Raw genomic sequence first — 22,836 nt, 5'->3', positions numbered from 1 at the left:
TCATGACTTGAAATAAAATGATTAAAACATTGCATGCAATAAAATATATAGAAATTAAATTACTAAAAACTATTGAAAATATTAAAAATATTAAAATATTAAATATTAAAAATATTAATAAAAACTATAATTATCTCACTTCAACTAAAATAACACTCACACAAATCATGATCTGACATAACTTCAGCCATGACCAAATACCCCCCCCCCCTCCCCCTCATTTCCCCAAATGTTAGTGTACTTGATCAAAGGGACAATTACAGCAAGAAACACAACAGGGTTATGACTTGCAGGATTCACACAGACGAGCATTGTTGCTATGAGAACAGTGATGCTGTGTCTGAGGATTCTGAGCACGCTCAGTGCCAGCGAGTCTCACACGTACACATGCAGAGGAAAGCTCGTTTAAAACACCAAGTGCATCTTCTGAGAGTTGTGTATTTAGTTTGAAATCTGCTTTTAATCTGTAGTGAAACTGACATATTTGTGTATTGTATAACTGTGTTGTATGTAGGAAGATCAAAACAGACTCATCCATGATCGATCCCAGCTGGCAGAATAACTAAGCCCTGTCAAAACCTTGCAGGATGAGTTCTTCAGAGACCATGAGAGAGACATGAGTGGACTCAGAGAGCTGATGGACGATCACAGCACTCTGTCGTTCAAGCCAGACATCTGAAGAAAGAAACTATGACCCTCACCTGAGAGCACAGACCTCCAGAGACGGACACAACTGCTCTCGCTTTCAGTTCAGGAGCGTCAATCTGAACTGCTCACACCCCACAGCATGCTCCGTGATTTTTTTTGTGCTTTACACAATCTGTTGACTTCATTTTGATAACACTAATGATGAATCACTTTAATAGTATATAACAATTTAAATAGATATGCCTTTTTATGAAAGGCCAAATGTCTCTGGTCCCCATGAGGAGAGAGAAAAATTTTTTTTTTAATGAAATTAAATGATGTTTATCTGAAATTGTAATAATGCAAACAGGTTTTCTGTAAGGACGTAGGTTTAGGGTTAGGTTAGGGGACAGAAAATAACATTTTAGGGTTAGGGTTAGGGTTAGGGGTCACAGAAACATATGTGTTTTTGTGTATTTCAAGATTCTGAAATAATAATAATAATAATATAAAAAAATCTATATCAGTTTAATAGTCTGTTAATTGGATTTTCTTTATCTTTAGTGAAATTTATTTGCAATACCCAAGTGAAAATTGTCAGTGTGCTCTGTGTATTTCTGTGAAGTTGTACATTTCTACTGTATCCATGAAGAGCAATGCTCTAGATGTAGGAAAAGGTCAGTCACACTGATTATCATGGTGTTTACCACCCTCTAGTGTCCACTTCATATTTTGAAGTTGTAAAACACAACTTCAAGCCATATATATCTAATTACTATACTAATATAGTATTTGGAAAGAAAAGTCATATGTGTTAACTAGTGTCATTTATTTTCATTTATTTTATTTATTCATTTTAAATTTTGCTTCTAGGTTAAATCTCTAGTACTCAATAAAATACAATTTCCAGAAAATGCAGACAAGATTTTGTATCCCATTTCTTGTACATATGGTATTCTATACCTGTGTGACGAGTGTGGTCATGTGCCAACAACAATGATATAGTTTTTTACCAACCAGCATATCAAAATAACAAAAGCAGACCAAATTAAATAAAAATATTTTAATAAAAAGTAAAAATGACCAAACACTGCATCTCCTGATTGGGATCAGCCCTTTAAAAAGTAAGAGGCAATTAGAAAATATAAAGTAGAAAGAAAGTAGCACATAATTAGGTCAATATGCACAGACACATACACAACATCTAGTGTTTGTTTTACAATAATGACCAAAATAACGGCATATTGTTCGTTCTGACCATTTTTCTCACTGGAAAATTTAGATTCAGACAAATACATTTTAATATTTGACAGGAGCCACTATAGTGCCTTATTGTTCATATGTATTATCTTAATTTACAGAATCCTGTTGATTAAAGTTGTTACCTTTCCCTTATTTCTACACTACTTAAAAATGGATTAAAGTATTTCTTTGCCTATTAAAAAAAAGAATCCTGACATATGAAAAATAAACAAAAACATATATTCAGTGTGTGTGTGTGTGTGTGTGTGTGTGTATATATATATATATATATATATATATATATATATATATATATATATATATATGTATGTATATACAGTGGGGATCGAAAGTTTGGGCACCCCTTGCAGAATCTGTGAAAACATGAGTCATTTTCAAAAAATAAGAGAGAACATACTAAATGCATGTTATTTTTTATTTAGTACTGTCCTGAGTAAGACAGGAGTAAGCTCTTAATGCATCTTGTTTCCTTCTGGAGCATCAGTGAATGTTTGAATCTTTTTAAATAGTTGTGTTTGAGTCCCTCAAATGTCCTCAGTGTGATAAGGTGTATCTCAAAATCATACAGTCACTGCTGGAAAGGGTTCAAATATGCAAAGATGCTGGAAAACTGAAGAATCTGCAGGACCTTAAAGATTTTTCTGAAGAACGCTGCTCAGTTTAACTGTTCAGAACAAACAAGGGACTCATGCACAACCATCACAAAACAGAAAGACAGTCGAGGATCATCAGGTAACAGAACACAGTAATAAGAACCAAGGGTTCCCAAACTTTTGAGTGGGGTTATTTTAATAATTTCAGCAATTCTTTTGTCTTGTGGACTAAATGTTAATATCTTTTATGTACAATATCTTACTCAGGACAGTACTAAATAAAAAATAACATGCATTTAGTATGATCTCTCTTATTTTTTGAAAATTACTCATATTTTCACAGATTCTGCAAGGGGTGCCCAAACTTTCGATCCCCACTGTATATATATATATATATATATATATATATATATATATATATATATATATATATATATATATATATATATATATATGTATATATATATATATATATATATATATATATATATTAGAGCAAACATAGAGAACAAAACTGTGATAAAGTGAGAATAGAACAAGAAAGAAGAAAGAAAAAGAAGAAAAAAAAGCTCAATTTTACTGATGCCGATTCTTACCAAGTTATTACTGTAGTAATAAAAAGAGCAGTTACATAGCATTTCAGTAAAGATTTGTCATGGCAAACAGGTATGCCACACAAATGTGAAGCCCTATGTTAATAATGTCCCACTCTCTAAACACCAATAAGCCAACGATCATCCCAGCAGTAGTTCCTGTTGTTCCTCCCCATGAGGACGATTTCACCGCTACGGCTGCAGCACCTCCCATGGACACACCAGCAGCTCCAGCCGCCCCCAGCAAAGCCCCCGCCTTACCACCGACTCCCAGCATCTGCGACGACACTTCAACTATCGACAAAACAATCGCAGCGGTTACAGACGCCCCCAAAATCACCTTTCCTCCTGCCTCTCGTGCCACTGGACCACCGACTGTGGCCCCTAAACCAACCTGACAGACTTCTGACACGAAGAATCCTGCAGATATCGCCTGTACGGAGGATGCATAAGTCATACGGATGCTGATATTCTCCTTGGTCATGTTTTGTCCTGCCAAGCGCATTTTGACAGACATGCCTGCCACCTCCTGCCCGGCATGAACAGTCAGCACGGCAATGGCAAATGTGGCAAACATTCCAATGCAACCCATAAGCATCCAAAAGTTCAAACGCCGAGAACTCATGAGCCAAAACGACATGCATAACACAACGACTAACAGGACAACAAAAACAAATCTGTAATTTCCGAAGCCAAAGATGCCAAAGCCAGCAGTCACAAAAGCAGTCACAGTCATTGGAATGCCAGAAAATGCAAGAAACTCCATGTATGTGGCCACAGCTTTCAGCAGGCGTTGTCGAGAAGTCCTCTGCTGCATTTCCAACTCAACAGCCTTCCTTTGCTGTCTCTTTATTTCTTCTCTTTCTCTTTGTTGGACCTCCCGAGAAACCAGACCATCCTCTTCTGGTTTCTTCATCTCGCAGGCCTTAATCCGCTTTTCCATTTCCAATGCAGCCCGCCGTCTTAGATCTATTTCCAAAGCAAGTAGTCTTGCTTGTTCTCTCTTAGTAGCATCGGCTACTGATCCACAGAATTCCCGTCCTGTGCATGAATACTTGACAAAGAAGTGCATCAATAGTTTCAAAACTGTAAAAATACCCAAAGCCCAGAGCAGGCTGACCATCCCGTAGCTCTTGCTCAGATTTTCGATGATGGCCCCTAGTGCTGCACCGCTTGAAGTCATGGTGAGAGCCGCGGCCAATCCTGCTGCTACCCATCCTTCACTCTTCCTCAATCTCAATAGACACAAGGCCACAGAAGCGGCTACGGTGACCCCCGTCACCATCAATGCCATAGATGTGATGAGTGCAGTAGTTCCTAGAAGTGCACCCAGTCCAAGTGCCCCAATGCTCTTAATGCCAGACATAACAGCTTTCAGTTGGGCTCCTGAGATGATCTCTGACATTATTCGATTCAGCGGTACCTCCGTGGCTCCCAGAGTACCTCCAGCCACGGCTCCAAGCACAAAGCCCTTGACAGACTCCATCACTGGGCTCATGGTCTCTAGAAAAAATAGTTAAGAAACATTTGTCAAATTGTGTTGCATCAGCTATTAACATCAGCCTAGCCAACATTTCATGGTGGTCGCCAATGTAGGCACGTTATGAGCTTGAATGGGTTTGTCCATTGGTTCTGTCCATGTCAGGCCTATCTGGATTAGACCCAGTCATATTCTACGTAAATTAGATTTTTATGGGTTAATTCAGATAAGGCTGACATGGAACCCATGGAAATACTTCAAACCCTCATTGTTCAACCTTGAAATGTTGGCTGGGAAGTCAATGACAGACAACAATAATGTAAACTTTTTACCACAGGACAAGTAGCCTACTAAATCAAAAGTGTGTAATTTCTGTTTCACTATTATCATTAAATAGTGAATAGCAGAAAAGCTAAGTGGATGTGGCAGTAGACAAAACTTGAAATTCACTATATCATCTATAAAGACAGCCTTCATGCTTTTAATGTGAAACTAGCCACAGCTTTTCTTCCAAAATTTTGCTGTCAATTTTTCTAAGCAGACATAGTATCTTCTTTTTGATATTCTGGTCGAATCTGTAAGACTGCATAACTTGGGGATGTGCTAATTGCCTTATTGATCTTCTCAGAAAAGAAGGAAGCAAACTCGTCTGTCTGAGAGCATTGCACTGGGAATCTGACTTGGGGGGGGGGGGGGGGGGGGGTTGTCAGTCTCTTAGCAAAAATAGTGTGAGTGTTCTTTAAGTTACTGTTTATGAGGTTTGAGAAGACTTACTGTTTATGAGGTTCTTGACACACTTCACACATATTTTTTCAAAAGGGTGAAAAAAGCAGATCTCTTAGAAATGGTGAAGGCCTCACTTTCTGGGACTTTTCCAAACTCGCTGAAAACTGCAGTTTTTAAACCCCTTCTTGATAGCAATCTTGATAATATTGAGCAATAATAGACCAATATAAAAATGTCCTTTCATAGGCAAGATTATTGAAAATGTAGTTTTTAATCATCTGAACAAATACTTAAACCCAAATGGATCCCTGGACTATTTTCAATCTTGTTTCCGACCGCATCACAGCACAGAGACAGCGCTTATTAAGTTAAGAAATTATATTTTTTTAAATTCTGATTCTGGCAAATAATCAGTGCTGGTCCTACTAAATCTCAGTGCTGCATTTGACAATGTTGATCATAACATACTACTAGAGAGACTGGAAAACTGGGTCGGGATTTGTGGGATGGTTCTCAAATGGTTCAGGTCATACTTAGAAGGGAGAGGTTATTGTGTGACTCTAGGAGAGCATAAGTCTAAGTGGACGTTCATGACATGCGGAGTCCCACAAGGCTCAATTCTCAATTCCCACTAAGTCAAATAACTTCAAAGAACCGAATTGCCTATCACACCTACGCTGATGACACCCAGATTTATCTAGCCTTAACTCCAAATGACTACAACCCCATTAGCCGTGTTTCCACTGTCGAGCTTAAATCGGGTGTGCAAGTGCATGCCAGGGCGTTTCCACTGTCACTTCCGGTGCTTGATCGTGCCTCGTTGGGGCTTCCACGGGGCCAATGGACAGGGTTTTTTGGCCCGACGAAAACCTTGGTCCAAAGCGGGCCAGCTGGTGCTAGATTAGGGGTTATGAACAAAGGCGGAGTTTCTCCGTGTCTGGAGATCGTCAGCGCAGATCATTTCAGAAAGATAACAGCTTTAACACCAGCATTAAAGACTATTTAAAATAAGTTGAGGTCAAAAATCACACTTAGTCAGCAGCAAGTGTTTGAAATAACTTGATCCGATGTGAATTATAATCACCAAACAAGGCAGAAATATTTATAAGCGATGTAAAAGACTATGCACGCTAAACATTAACGTTACACAGTAAACATGGAGAAATCAGATGTCAGCTTCTTATTCTCTATCACAATTGTGTATTTATTAGGTAACATATTTTATCTGTCGTCTTGTCTCGAGAGTTTAGCTCAACGTAGCATATGTCATAAAAATATATTAATGATTTTTGTTCGGGAGCTTTTATAAAAATAGAGAGAGTCGGCGCAGCGGATCATTTCAGAAAGCTAACAGCTATAACACCAGCATTAAAAACTTTTTTAAATAAGTTGAGCTCAAAACTCACTTTCAGTAAGCAGGAGTGTTTGCAATAACTTGATTTGATCTGGATTTTAATCACCATTCAATGCAGAAATATTTATAAGCGATTTAAAAGACTGTGCACACTAGACATGAACATTACCATTACCAGCTTCAGGCTCCACTGTGGAGACCCTGCGTTATTCTGGCCTCGGTGCTACTGGCCCGAGGCTTTTAGCCCCGCCCGGCCCATTTTAAGCCCTGGCTCGCGCTGTCCCAACAGTGGAAATGTGGCTATCGACTCCCTCTGCCAATGCACTGATTAAATTAACAGTTGGATGTGCCAGAACTTTCTTCAGTTAAACAAGAAATAAAAACTGAAGTCATTGTATTTGGAAACAAAGTTGAAGTTCTCAAGGTGAATGCATACCTTGATTCTAGGGTACTAGCAACTTAAAATCAAGTCAGGAATCTTAGTGTGATTCTGGACAGACCTTAGTTTCATTAGTCATGTCAATGCAGTAACTAAATTGGACTATTGTAATGGTCTTCTCACTGGCCTTCCCAAGAAGACCATTAGACAACTACAGCTCATCCAGAACACTGCTGCCAGGATTCTGACAAGAACCAGAAAATCTGAGCATATCACACCAGTCCTCAGGTCTCCTCTGGAACATAACCCTCCCAATCGACGAGATACTGGAAGCCCCGACCCCGGCGGCGCGTGTCCAGCAATCTCCTGACCGTGTTAATAGGAGAACTCTTAACAAGAGCAGGACAGTGGGCAGGGCGGGGACGGGAGCACAAACAACTGGCTTAATACATGAGACATGGAAAACTGGGTGGACGCACCTCAAATTGGGAGGCAATTTGAGCTTGAAGGCCTCTGGACTAAGGTCTGGGTCTGACTGGGTCTGACTCGGTCTGTAGTAGTCTGTCCTTGGTGGATAACCATACCCTTAGTCCACTGATATACATAGGTGCTTTAACGCGATGAAGATGGGCAGCACGGAGGGTACGCTCTCTACTTTGACATAGGGCGGACCTAACATCTCTCTAAGTACGTTAATCCTGAGGATAAACTGGCGGATGCACCAATCAATCAGCAGGACTCTCTTCGGAATTGCGAAGAAAATTGGGGACCCCTGTCTGAGACGATGTTGGTGGGGAGACTGTGCAAATGGAAAACATTCTAAATACTAATTTGCATGGTCTCCTTGTCGAAGGGGAGCTTGTTAAGTGGCACAAAATGGGCTGATTTCGAAAAACTATTGACTATAGTCAAAATGACACTGTTATTATTTGAAGCCGGAAGACCAGTAATGAAATCCATGGCTATGTGCGACCATGGACGAGATGGAATGGGGAGGGGTCTAAGAAGCCCAGCGGGCAGAGAGTTCTTAGACTTGGTCTGAGCACATACAGAACATGATGAAACAAACCAACGCACATGGCACGTCCTAGAAGGCCACCAAAATCGTTGACTTAGGGATGCGAGGGTTTAGAGGAATGGCCCCAGCCAAGAACGACGGGTCTCATGGGCAGAGGGACAAACAATAGGCCAGGAGGGCATTGTCTGGGAATGGAAATACCAGTAAGAGCGGCTTTGACTTGTCTCTCGATTCCCCAAGAAATACCTGCTACTACGCAACCCTCCGGTAGGATGGGCTCAGAGGAAGAGGCGTCCCCAGCGGAGCCACACTGCCGTGAAAGAGCATCAGGCTTAGTATTCTTTGACCCAGGTCTGTAAGAAAAAGTTAAATCAAAACATCAGAAAAATAGTGCCCAACAAGCATTCGTGCATTCGACGGATGCATTTAGATGCATTTAGCCGACCGGATATACTCGAGGTTTCTATGATCTGTCCATACAATGAATGGAACAGAGGAACCCTCTAACCAGTGGCGCTACCTAAAGCCAAACGAATGGCAAGAAGCTTGTGGTTACCGATGTCGTAATTTAATTCAGCAGATGAGAGGCGTGTGAGAAGAACATGCAAGGATGGACCTTATTATCAGTAGGGGAGCACTGGGAAAGGACAGTGGCCATGGTGACATCATAGCAGCTCCTTCAGTCTAATAAAAGCGCGCTGGGCTCTCTTGCTCCAACTAAAATGTCTCTATGATGAAGTGAGTGTTGTTAGAGGTGTGGCAATGTGACTAAAATTAGCAATAAAATGCAGATAGAAATGAGCGAATCCCAGAAAACGCTGGAGAGCAATGTGAGAATCTGGGATGGGCCACTCTATCAGCATGCTTATCTTAGCCGGATCCATGCTGATGCCGTCAGCAGAGATCACCGAACCCAGGAAGGACACCGATTGGGCATGAAACACGCACTTCTCAGCCTTAACAAAAATTTTGTTCTCCAGTAGGCATTGCAGGACATGATGAACATGCTGGACATGCACCGCCAGAGACGGAGAAATGATGAGGATGTCATCCAAGTATTCGAAAATGAAAATGTTGAGCATGTCTCTCAGAATGTCATTGACCAAGGCTCGAAAGACTGCCGGTGCATTGAGTAGGCCGAACGGAAGAACCCAATACTCAAAGTGACCGAGGGGAGTATTAAACGGCATCTTCCACTCATCTCCCGCTCTAATATGCACTAAATGGTAAGTGTTACAGAGGTCTAGCTTGGTGAAGCTCCCTGAAGCATCTCAAAAGTGGATGACATAAGGGGCAAAGGGTAGTGATTCTAAACTTTTATGTCATTCAACCCCCTGTAATCAATACAGGGGCACAATGAGCCATCCTTTTTTTTAACAAAAAAAAAAACTGCACTGGCGGGAGAGGTGGAAGGAATGTTAGTATCGGCAGCAAGACCCTCAGATAAATATTTCTCAAGAGACTCACGCTCGGGGCTGGCAGAGAGTATAAATGGCAGTGGGGAGAGTAGTACCAGGAAGTAATTCTATACTGCTGTCATAAGGATGGTGAGGTGGGAAAGATGCAGCCCGGGAACGACTGAAGACCTCCCGCAGATCGTGATACTTCTCTGGCACTCCGGAGAAATCACCAGGCTCCTCCTGGAACATGGCAAGACAAATTCCAAAACTGAATAGTTCCTTGTTAATTTGAGGATTATGTTGAATGAGTCAAGGATGACCCAAGACTATAGGGGCAATGGTAGAACAAAGAATAGAAAAGGAAATAGTCTCTTGGTGGTTGCCCGAGATGGTGAGACTCACCGTTACTGTGACAAAGTGTATACCAGGCAGCTCACTGCCGTCTAACGAAAACACAGGAGTAGGGTCTTCGAGTCTCAAAGGAATCTTCTTTTCACGAGCCCACTGCTTGTTCATAATGCTTTGCATCCACTTACGGAAGAGTCAAAGACCTTTACCATTTCCTCCCGGAACGAAGCAAAGGACTGGCAGCATACCGCCTCCGCCTCCCAGACCACTGTGGCCCAGTCTCGCTCTCTTTCTGTCAGCAAAGAGATGACAAATGCAACCTTCGCACGGTGGGTGGGTTGGAGAGAAAAGACAACTTCACATTGACTTAGGAAGGCCTTGCATTCATTGGGCTCACTGGCATATCTTGGTGGATTGTTCACTCTCAGTTCGGGGGCTTGGCTGAGAGGCGGAGAATCTGAAAGCTCATGATAGAGGAATTGAAAACAGTGCGATAAATCCGTCACTTGACCAGCGAGGTTCTCAACCGCATGTCTTGCTGCGGAGAGCTCCTCCTCATGATGGCCCAGCATTACCCCCTGAATCTCCACCATGGAGCGAATCGGTGCATCCTTCGCCAGTTCCATATCTTGGTCCGGGAATTCTGTCAGGAGACCTGAGATGACCCAGAGGTGAAAGAGGTTTGCACAGTTTATTCAGTCCTGAAAACAAACACAAACAGACTGCCTAAGAACTAAGGATCATACAGTTGCTTCCCGAGTCACAGATCCTTGACTGAAGTGCAGTCCAACTGGAATGAAGCATAAGCCGGCTGAGACAGTCCAGGCTGGCAAATAGTGGCAACCACGCCTGTAGACAGAGGACCCAGCACAGCAGATCAGGACAGCAGAAACACGTTGGGCTCTGGACTGGGACTGGGACTCAGACTCTGAATAATGGCTGCTAACACACACACACACACAAACTCCGTAAAGTAGGGCTGGGAAAATAAATTGATGCATCGCTGTGGCACGGGAGGCGTGGTTCAGCGAGGTCTGCGACGGGAGAGAGAGCGAGGAGACGAGAGGTGGTAAGTGGGTCAAGTGGAAAATGACTAACACCTGGTTCTGACTGCAGTGATTGGCGTGGGGAGGCAGTATTTTAGACAGCTGAAAGAGGGCAAGAGAGAGAGAGAACTGAGGACTCGCGGGACCATGAAGCCAGTGTGGAGAAAGAGCTGTGAAGTTAATGAAGTATATGGCACAAGATCGTTTTTGAGTTGTTAATAAATTTCCCACGAGCCTCAGTACGCCGACTCCAGTCTCCTTCCTTCAAACATACCTGAACTTGGTTCGATCATTACACTGGTGCCGAAACCCGGGAAGGAAGGAGAACAACGCCGCCATGCAAACTCCGTCAGGACCACCAGCGTCGCCATTTGCGGACATCATCACATCGCTCGCGGGCCTGCATCAAGAACACCATCAAGCCCTGCTAGACTTGCGGGAGGACCACAAGCATCGGTTCCAGGTGATAATGAAGGTCCAGCAGGAAGATTGCGAGCTGTTCCGGAGCTTGCTGGACGGGGAGGTTCAGCCCTGAGCAACACCGACAGCGCCTCTAGTCATTGGAATTGACAGAAGTGGGCCGACCCTTTGTCCTGGCACAGCAGCTCCGGGACTCGTTCCGCAAATGGCTGTTGGCCGGAGGAAGCGGCGCCGAGGGCATCATCAACAAGGTGGTACTGGAGCAGTCCATCTCCCGCCTGTCAAAGAGGACTGCCCAGTGGGTCCAATGCCACCGTCCGGTGTCGCTGGATATGGCGCTGGATCTGGATCTTCTCAGAAACCAGTTCCTGCTCCGAGGACTTGTTTTGCGGGGACATCGAGGGCTGCCCCCCTCTGGACGACAGGGATGGAGACAGCGGCCGGGCCACGAGGCCCTTCCAGGGGATTGGGGTCGCCGCACCAGGAGGGACTCGAGGAGCCACATACTGCCTTCCCACGCCAATTCCCCAACCCACTTCCTGCCACTAGAGCGGCGGGGAGGCCTGGGCTGGCCTGCTGGTGTTGCGGGGATCCGGGCCATTTCGTGGATCGGTGCCCGGTCATGGAGGTGGGGACGAGGTCCGGATCCCGGACGACCCGCAGGCTGCCCCCGATCAAGCCGGGTTGTACCAAATACCCATGAGTATTAAGGGGGGTACCTATCAGGCTTTGGTAGATTCAGGTTGTAACCAGACCTCCATCCATCAAAGCCTGATACAAATGGGGGAATTGGATACGGGTCGCATGGTTAAGGTGAGGTGTGTGCACGGGGATATAGTGGAATAGCCCGTAAAAGCCATAGCTATCAAATTTAGGGGAAAAAAGCATTATGTGGAGGTGGCCGTTAGTTCGCGCCTCCGACATCCACTAATTTTGGGAACCAATTGGCCCGCTTTCGAACAATTATTGGGGTGTTTAACAGTGGATGCATCTGGGAAGAAGAGACGACCGGGGGGCGGGCGAGCACTCAGGTGCCAGGACCTAGTGGGGCTGTCTCAGGGGAACCAAGCTAACCCTCTCCAGTCGCTAAGACTTCCCCTTGGAACAGTCCCAAGATGCGACCCTCAAACACGCATTCGAGCAGGTCCGTTCCATCGATGGGCAGGTTCTCCACCCTGATCGTGCGCTTTCATTCCCGTATTTTGCCATTATTAAGTATTGGTTGTATCGAGTGGCCCACGACGCTCAAACAAAAGAGGATACAACCCAGTTGTTAGTACCTCTGAGCCGTCGGGAAATTTTGTTCCAGACGGCGTATTGTAATCCAATGGCAGGGCATTTAGGAGTGACGGCGACACTAAAACGTCTAATGACAAGATTTTTAGGCTGGGCATTCACAAGAATGTGCGCAGGTGGTGCTCATTGTGTCTGGAATGTCAGTTGGTGACAGATTCTGACAGATCAGGGCACCGCGTTTATGTCACACACGTTAAGCAAATTTTACGAATTGTTGGGCATTAAAGTGGTACGTACCAGCATCTATCACCCACAAAATGGACGGACTGGTCGAGCGGTTTAATCGCACGTTGAAAACAATGATTCGGAAATTCGTTCAAGAAGACGCGAAAAATTGGGACAGATGGCTGGGACCCCTCTTATTCGCTGTGTGCGAGGTCCCCCAAGCCTCCACAGGGTTTTCCCCCTTCAAGCTTCTTTATGGACGCCAGCCCCGTGGGGTGTTAGACGTCTTAAAAGAAGTTTGGGAGGACGGACGGTCGGATAGCAAGAACGAAATTCAGTATGTCATAGACCTGAGGGCAAAACTTCATACACTGGGGCAGCTTTCTATGGAGAATTTGCTTAAAGCCCAGGGCAGGCAGAGCCAGTTGTATATCAGGGGAACTTAAGCTTCGAGAATTTTCACCGGGAGAAAAAGTACCTGTATTACTGCCAACCTCCAGCTCTAAGTTATTAGCAAAGTGGCAAGGACCCTTTGAGGTCACACAGCGTTTGGGCGATCTCAATTATGAAGTAATACGAACAGATAGAGGCGACGCACAGAAAATGTATCACCTCAACCTCCTTAAAAAATGGAGTGAGGAGGAATCAGTGTTGCTGGCGACGGCAGTCAGTGGAGAGGAGGATCTCGGGCCAGAAGCGATTATCAAAGACAAATCCCTCGCCCTGGCCCCGGGAGGGGATCACCTCTCTCCCTCGCAACTCACTGACATCAGCCGTTTGCAATTAGAATTTGCCTCTACCTGGTCGTACCAATCTGATTCAGCACCATATTGAGACCGAGCAAGGTGTGGTGGTGGTTCGCAGCCGGCCATTTAAATTACCTGAACACAAGAAAAAACAACCTTCACCACGCTGTTTGGATTACACCAAGTTGTGAAGCTTCCTTTCGGCTTGTTCAGGGCCCCAGCTACGTTTCAGCGACTCATGGATCGAGTTCTGCGGCCCCATGCTGCATATGCCGTGGCCTAACCTGGATGATACCATCATTTATAGTGGGGACTGGCAGCGGCATATGGAGCATGTGAGGGCTGTCCTGAGGGTGTTGAGATGGGCGGGGCTAATGGCCAACCCGAAGAAGTGCGCAGTCGGCCGGGTGGAGGGCTTCCACTTGGGCCACGGGCAGGTGCGTCCCCAAATTGACAAGACGGCAGCAATTGCGACCTGCCCCAGGCCCAAGACCACAAAGGAGGTGAGGCAGTTCCTGGGGCTGGCGGGATATTAGAGGAGGTTTATTCCAGGTTATTAGGACCTCACCAGCTCACTGACTCACCAGAGTAAAAAGGAGGTACCAGATACGGTCCAGTGGACAGAGCAGTGCCAACAGGCCTTTATCGGGGTTAAGGCTGCCCTGTGTGGCAGACCGCTCCTGCACTCTCCTAACTTTTCTCTCCCCTTTCTGTTGCAGACTGACGTGTCGGACAGGGGGCTAGGCACGGTCTTGTCCCAGGAGGTGGAGGGGGAGGACCGCCCAGTGCTGTACATTAGTCGGAAGCTCTCAAAGGAGACTAAGTACAGCACCATAGAGAAGGAGTGTTTGGCCATCAGGTGGGCAGTGCTCACCCTTCGTTATTACCTCCTGGGCCAAGAGTTCACCCTCTGCTCGGACCATGCACCCCTCCAGTGGCTCCACCGTGCAAATCACCCGTTGGTATCTGGCCTTACAGCCATTTAAGTTCAAGGTGATTCACAAACCGGGGGGCGCAGATGGCTGTGGCCGAATTTCTCTCCAGGAATGGGGGGGGGGGGGGCTGCAGGCCGGATGGCTCCCCAGCCTGAGTCGGGCGGTGGGGGTATGTGGCACGGGAGGCGTGGTTCAGCGAGGTCTGCGACGGGAGAGAGAGCGAGGAGACGAGCGGTGGTAAGTGGGTCAAGTGGAAAATGACTAACACCTGCTTCTGATTGCAGTGATTGGCGTGTGGAGGCAGTATTTAAGACAGCTGAAAGACGGCAAGAGAGAGAGAGAACTGAGGACTCGCGGGACCGTGAAGCCAGTGTGGAGAAAGAGCTGTGAAGTTAATTAAGTATATGGAGCGAGATCGTTTTTGTTTTTTGAGTTGTTAATAAATTTCCCACAAGCCTCAGTACGCCAACTCCGGTCTCCTTCCTTCAAAGATACCTGAACTTGGTTCGATCATTACAATCGCAAATCGAGAGATGGTTCAGCATTGATTCTGAGATTTACCGGATGCATCGCGATTCTTTCTCGAATCGATTCTGAGCTTAGTTTTGAACAGCAGATGGCACTGCATGCTTTAGAAACACCCGTACTCTGCTCCTTCCCAAATCCTTACAGATACTTGAACCTAAAATAATCATTAATAAAACTCAAAAAGGTTGAAGCGAATTACAGAGGTGTTCACAGTGGGCTGTGTTTACACTAATCTTGCATCATAAAAGCATTCTTAGATGAAGTAAAAATTAGATGAGTCTTCTTCATGAGCATTTGCGTGTGCAGATAAAAACCAGATTAGAGCGCCATCTGCTGTTAAAATCTAAGCTCAGAATCGATTCCAGAGGAATCCAGATGCATTCTGAAAATCTAAGAATCGATCCACGAATCGATTCTGCATCGATTTATCGTCCCAGCCCTAGTGTAAAGCGAGACGTCGAGAAGCACGTCACACTCACATTAAACAATTCCCAGACACAGACAAGAACAAAGAACAGGGAGAATTAGGCAGCACAATCAGCGCGAAGACACAGAACAGGTGCGTGTGCTGGTGCACGAACGCCAGCGGTAATAGGGAACAGCTGAACCCAATGAGAGATTAACAATAGGGTACTGTTATGCTTAAAGTATACTTAAAAGTATACTTTTATATACTAGAAAGTGGGCCAATTTAGTCCCAAGGAGTATTGAAACAGTACACTTACAAGTATACTACTAGAACACTGATATTTGTATACTTTATACATAAAGTATACTTAAAAATATACTTGAACTTTACTTAAGTATACTTAGTCAAATAAACTTGAAATATACAACTTTTTGGTAAGGGTGTGTATGAAATATGCTATATAAATAAATATGCCATGCTTTGCCTTGCCTAAATGGAACTGCTGAAATATTGTCCAACAGGGTGAACAATCCTTTCTTCTAAATAGTCTACTTTTAATATACTTTTTTGTAATTTTTCATACTTAGTTGCACCCCTTAAAGTTGCAATGAAACAGATGAGGCAGCAGTTTTTTTCCCCACGTTGTGAACTATGATCACAAGTTTTCTTATTACCAACATAGTTCCACGATTCAGGTGTTTCTTGAAACAATAGTTCAAACAAACATTCACAAAAAGCATTGCAAAATGACGTAGTTGGAACTATAACTCTCAACCTGGGGTTAGAAGTAGTCTGATATATATATAAAAGGAAATTAAATATCAGGTAAGGGACCAAAGGAAGCCACATAAATATCATACTGATTGAGCAATTAGTTTATGCAAGACAGAATCAGGATCATTTGGAAAGGCTGAAGGAAAGGTGACAAAAACGAGAGGACAATGGCATTACAGAGTACAAGTAAAGAATGGGAAAATCAAAAGAACAGTCGAGGTGAGATCATATCAAGACACAAGATCAAAGAGTGCACTTTACAAAATTTGACCACATTTTAGGTCTATTTGGGCACATTGAAGTTGAGAAAAAAAAATGTGACTGATGTTTCTTAAAAGTTATGCTGTAAAACACACACACACACACACACACACACATAAAATACAAAATGTCAAACATGTTCAGGGAAAAATCAAGTTACATTAGAAAAGCTTAATCTTACCGTCAGATATGGTATCACTACACGCTGTTCGTATAACAATGTGAAATGGTGTCTTTTCAACAGAAGTTTTCCTCAGCGAACAGATAAAATGATTTCTTAATTCAGCCCCACCCTCCTGACTCACTTCATTGTAGACCTTAGGGCACATTCTTTCATTGATGTCTGAATAATCTGATTATTTCTTAGATTGTGGTTCTTGTGGGGGCACTGATAACAAATAAGGTGTATGTTTTTGACTTCTTTTTATGAGCTTCAAATAACTGATTGCAATGCCAATATAGGCTAATTCTGGTCCTGACGATGCTCTGCACATTTTATATGTCTCTCTTTTCAGATACACCTTACCATACTGGTTAGGAGAGAGCTGTCTGAACTGAGCTGCGTTCTGACAGGTCCCTGATCACTTGTCCCAACAAGCTGATGATCAGAATCAGTCAGATGGGTTATTACAGGGAGACATACATAACCTGTTAATCTAAAGCAGGGATCCTCAAGATCCACTTTCCTGTAGATTTTAGCTCCAACCCTGATCAATCTACCTGTGATTTTCGAATGATCCTGAAGACATTGATTAGCATCCTCGGGTGAGTTGGATCTTAAATTAAAGTGGATCTCGTGAGCCAGATTTGATGATCCCTGATCTAAGGGGTCTACATTCTATAGAAATGTTTTAGAGTCTTATATAAACCAACAGAAATGTGTTAGCTACTCTTAAGTAAAATACAAATATTTCAAAATATACAATTATTCTTGTAGGATATTATTTTAACTTTGGTAGGCCTGGTTGTTTTGCTCTGTTCAGCATCTATATTACATGAAAATATGCTGGCCTTTGATTCACGAAATGATACCACAGTAAGACTAATTTCACTGCCACTTACATCGTAAAATTGTGGTGAAAATGTTTTCCATTAGTTATAATTCATATCATAATGAAGGTGAGCATGTTATGGAAATTTTTTGTTTTGTTAATTTGGCATTAATCTCATTTAAGTATCTTTTTAAACATACAATGAATAAGGTATTATATATAGTCCATAGGGACATTGAGTTATTTTATGTAACTTGTGCACACAACTGCTTTAGGTTGAAAAACAACATTTGAGGGGAAACTGTGTAGCAGGGACAGGCAGTTTTTGAGAGTAACCAGGCATCTACGATGAGATGTGGATGAGATGTGCATGTGTTATGATGTGATGCGCACGGAGCAACATGATTGGCTCAAAAAATTATAAAATTGGGTTTCTAATTTGGTAAACTGCGGTTTGATATTCCTAGACCTTATGTTGCAAGTCCAAGCCACCCCACAGGTCGCCGGAATGTGAACGTTTTTTTCATGGGTACGTGGAGCTATAGCATGGCTTCCCAGATACACATGCTTTCACAGGTACACGTACATTTTGCCTGTACGTGAAACAGTTTGTCGCCGGAACGTGAAACAGGATAGTTTCGCAGGTACGCAAGACTGATTTTTCGCGGGTACGGGAAACGGGGCTGCAGGTAAGCAGGATGGTGGTGATAAGACTTTGTGCGAGTAAGTATAAGGAAATAATTATGAAAGTCATACCCTGGGTTGAGAATTATGGTTTTCCAAAAAAGAAGAGGTACCTTTAGCATAACAGCCCTTAACAATATAAAAGAGAACTTGGAAAAATGTGAAAACAAATTAAGAGAATATAAAAGGCGAAAAACAAGCAAGTTTCAGAAACATAGGAATTTTTATTTTACCTTTTAATAAATAAATTTAAATGCCATTTAGGAAAGAACTGAAAAATTATTTCTGTAGAAAATGCTGATAAAAGAACAGGTCATACTGTTCAGATTTCTTCTCTTTATCCCCTTAGAGAACTGCGCTGTGCCAAAGTGGACTTTGATCTGGACTCCTGGCTTCACCCCTATCGATGCCACAGCAGCACCAGATTCAACCACCACAGCTGCCTCCTTCCTAAAGAGAAACTGCATCTGCACCGCAGTCCTTACCGCCCAACGAAAGACAAGCACAGCTTCGACAGCATCATCATCTTCCAAACCGTCTGCTCTGCCACCAGCAACGTCATCGGATTGACGAAATACTCCATGGCCGGAGTCAGCACCAGATCTAAAGCTCACGAGAGAGTGACACTGCAGCCGGACAGCCTGAACGAGAAGAAACTGGAGGAAAAAGGAGAGCATGTCAGAGCTTTCCCCATGATTCAAGCGGCTGGGCTGAATAGAGCTGTGATGGTCTCTTAACCATAGAACGAGAAAGACTTGATAGAGGCAAAACGAAGCATATCATCAAGCAGTGGAAATACTGTGTCAACGGATCAAGACTCACTGTCCAGTCAGAGTGAACACCCCCAAAATCACGCAGAAGAGCAGAGGTCAAAGACTGCCTCAGACTGATCCAGAATGCCACATTTGAACAGGTCTGTACACAAAGACCAGATTGAAAAGAAACCCCACTTAGAAAAGACCTAATTCTATTCATTGATGGTTCAGCATCTAGAGACCCAAACAATTGGCAAAAACAAAGCAAGTTAAGCTGTAACCACTGCATATGCAACAATAAGATCTGGAGCGCTCCACGCGCATTGCTCTGCGCAAGCGACTGAATTGGTAGCATTGACGGAGGCTTTATGCAAAGAATTTATACAAATTCTTGTTATTCTTTTTGGGGTTTGTCATGATTTTGGTGCATTGTGGAAGCACAGGACATTTATTAAGTCTGATGGTAAGCCTGATCTAATTCATGATAAAAGAGCAGCATTGTTTTAAGCAATTTTTGCTACCAAAGTTAGTTGCTATCTGCAAATGCGTCACACATTCCAAAAGTTATGATTTGGTGATTTTAGGTAACAAGTAAGCTGATACCACAGCGAAGGACACGGCTATGGGAACAGAACCTTCTTTTACCTGTGTAACATTTAACAATGATTAATTCACACCCCCTTCTGATTATCTTACAGCTATGCAAGCTTTTGCCACAGCAGAAGAAAAGAAACAATGGGTGAAGGCCTAGTGCAAACTGAAAACAGGCCGAGTACAGACGACAGACCGTCTGCCAAAACATGTTTCCCACACTATGCAAAACTTGTACATGGCCTAGATCACGAGTATTGAAAGCATAATCGATAATGCAAATAAAACCATTAGTCAGATGTGACATAAAAGAGAAAAGTAATGAAGTGTTGTGGGCAGACAGGACAGACTTGGGTAAAAGCACTCCCCATTGTGTTAATGTATATGATAATGACAAAAAGAACAGTCTAACTTGAGTCCATTTGAAATTTAGTTTGACAGGCCAACTTTCAGTGGAGTAGGACCAGAACCACAACAACTGTCCTCTACAGCCTTGTGTGAAGATGACATGCTGAAGTGTAGCAGAAAGATGTCTCTTGTTCTCTCTCAGATACCTTAGCAGGTCAAGGATGCTCTGCCCAAGCCAGTGGTGGGAGTCTTGCATGATATCAGGTCTTGCTGATAACAGACATAACTGAGGTGAAAGTGAGAGAGAGGGCTACGTGGGTACATGCAAGTAACTGCAGGAAGGTTCCAGCGCCACCAGAGGGCTACAGCTCAGTAAAGTGATTGACCAGCTGCCCCGTGACAAGGGGGACGTCTGGCTGACTGAGGTGAACAAACATACAGTGGTGTACGGGAGCTGAACACGCAGCAGCATCACTGTGTGGGGGTGATCTGAGGTCAGTTTGGGCCAACGGATGACAGCGTAGGAAACATACCATCCGACCACTGCAGCGAAACTACACAACCAACCCGACAAGAGGGAACACAAGCTGTGGAACGGAGCTGAGAAGTTCTTCCATGCTGTAATTACGGCACTTGGGGTCAGCCTTCTTCAAATTGAAGTCCAAATCACGAGGTATGAACTGATGAGTTTCATAAACACTACTAAGGTGACGATGGAAGGCATCAAGAAGAAACTACGAGGACTGAGGCCGACTGCACTGCTAGATTTGTCCTGGACCAGCTCTCTGCATCTCCTGACGGGGATGTGTGTGTACTTGTGGGAACTGTATTCAAAACATGACTAATTCAATTCACAGGTTAACAGCTAGAGAAGTAAATGCCAATGATGATTGGGAATGGAACTGGTTTAAGGGTTTATGGCAGAAAGAAGAATACATTGGGTTAATTGCCATCTCAGCACTGGCCATGAATTTATTTTTGCTGTGTATGTGGCCTTGTGTAGTGGGAATGATTAGAAGAGCTGTAAATTAAATCATGAAATCTTTAGTAGTTCATCAGATGTTAATGTACAATGTCTTGTGTGAAAGTAAGAATAATGTGAGCACTTCTGATAAAAATGATGAAGACAATGAGAGGCTAAAATCTGACACCTGCAGCAGCTCTACAGAAGAAGAGTGGTAAGTAAGCATTACATGCTGTACAATAAAGAAGGTCTAAAGCAGGTCATTGTCCGTGTTACGAGATGATGCAACCGGAAGAAAAGTTAAAAAAGTTTCTTCTTTTTGAATATTACACTACGATTTTGACATATTATCAAATATAAGAGTTATTTTTTTTCTTTACAGCTTGCTTATATGTTAGGAATGACTATGTTCCATGAAAAAACAATGCAGATGCTTTATTTCGCCCTTATGAGAGTAATGGTGTTTAAAATCTTGAATTTACATGATTGATGTAAACTATAAGGGTAGTGTGTTCACAAATGTATCTACATTTAATCAATATAAGTGATCAATAATGATCAAAAGGGAGGAGTGTTTTGTTAATTTGGCATTGATTGCATTAATCTAATTTATTAATCTCTTTTATAACATACAATGAATAAGGTAGTATATATAGTCCATAGGGGCATTTAATTATTTTATGTAACTTGTGCACGTAACTGCTTTAGGTTTAAAAACAGCATTTGAGGGGAAACAGGCAGTTTTTGAGAGTTACCAGGCATCTACGATGAGATGTGCATGTGTTATGATGTGATGTGCACGGAGCAACATGATTGGCTCAAAGGTCCTAGTCTGTCCTTCAGTGTATCTTTTTACATTCTATAAAAAATGGGCTGTAAGTCTGTGTGTTATCTCTTTGCACACAGACTCAGAAGCTGTGTGTAATCCAGATCATTCTCTGCAGAGAATTAAAGCAATAAAAAGACAAAACTCTGTTTGGTTTTTCTTTCTCAGTCTCTACAAATTGATATTGAATTAGAATTTCCACAACAAGCACTGCATGACAGAACCGATCGTGATGTCATCAAGGGTCTTGATCTTATTACCATCTAAAATACTATTTTTTAAAACATAAAAAAAAAAAAAAAAAACATCAGCCAAAGATATTATAAAAGAAAACATCACGAGTATAGATCAGTGGCCAAGAGTACATCTGATTGACAGATAAACCATGAGCTCTATCAACTATTAATATTCTGCTTATTTTGTTTCAGTGTACAGTTTGTTAATATTGTACAAAGCATACAGTCAAAGTAAGCTCCATCATTCAGCTGAACTGTGCACAATTATTTTAGACACTTCATGTCTTGTTAAAGTCATGCGATACATGCATGTCCCTGCTGAGCTGTGGGCTATGAATAATTTCACAGGCAAAGCAGACAAAATTGGGGAAGTCGTGGCCTAATGGTTAGAGGGTTGGACTCCCAATCGAAGGGTTGTGGGTTCTAGTCTCGGGCCGGACGGAATTGTGGGTAGGGGTAGTGCATGAACAGCTCTTTCTCCACCTTCAATACCTTGAGCAAGGCATCGAACCCCCAACTGCTCCCCGGGCGCCGCAGCATAAATGGCTGCCCACAGTGTGTGCAGTGTGTGTGTGTGTGTGTTCACTGCTTTGTGTGTGTTTATTTCGGATGGGTTAAATGCAAAGCACAAATTCTGAGTATGGGTCACCATACTTGGCTGAATGTCACTTCACTTTCACTTAAAGTTTACGTATCGTCAATTCTTTATTTATTTTTTATTGTTTTATATTATGAGAAGGATACATTCTACAACCTATCCTGCAGTCATCATGGTGAGATTAGGTTTCTTCAATCTAAAGAAACAAGAATTAAATCGAACTTGATTTCAAAACTTTCAGAATCAAGCAGCCCTACGTCCCGGGACACACCATCACAGTATGGTGAGGGGCGTAACATTTCCACAACATGCTTGAGGAATTCGGCCAATCACAATGCACTACATAGCTGGCCAATCAGAGCACACCTCGCTTTTCAGAGCGATGAGCTTTGTAGAGAAGAAACAGTAATGTACAGCAGTGTTGTGGGTAACGCGTTACAAAGTAACGCGTTAGAGTACTCTAATTACTTTTTTCCTGAAA

General features: G+C 43.1%; 1 protein-coding gene across 1 annotated transcript; it reads right to left on the bottom strand.

Moving 5' to 3' along the window:
• Positions 1-2,984: 2,984 nt before the first annotated feature.
• On the bottom strand, positions 2,985-16,641 carry LOC113116532 (uncharacterized). Its single transcript, XM_026284745.1, has 2 exons — positions 16,543-16,641; positions 2,985-4,579 (listed from the first exon to the last, which is right to left on the bottom strand). Exon 2 carries the CDS (start codon positions 4,572-4,574, stop codon positions 3,123-3,125), a length of 1,452 nt encoding a protein of 483 aa, XP_026140530.1. The 5' UTR covers positions 4,575-4,579; positions 16,543-16,641; the 3' UTR covers positions 2,985-3,122.
• Positions 16,642-22,836: the final 6,195 nt, after the last annotated feature.

Source organism: Carassius auratus, chromosome 16 (genome assembly GCF_003368295.1).
Source record: "Carassius auratus strain Wakin chromosome 16, ASM336829v1, whole genome shotgun sequence".
Taxonomy (NCBI): domain Eukaryota; kingdom Metazoa; phylum Chordata; class Actinopteri; order Cypriniformes; family Cyprinidae; genus Carassius; species Carassius auratus.
Note: the sequence above shows the minus strand (reverse complement) of the source record. Positions and strands in the feature narration are given on the sequence as shown.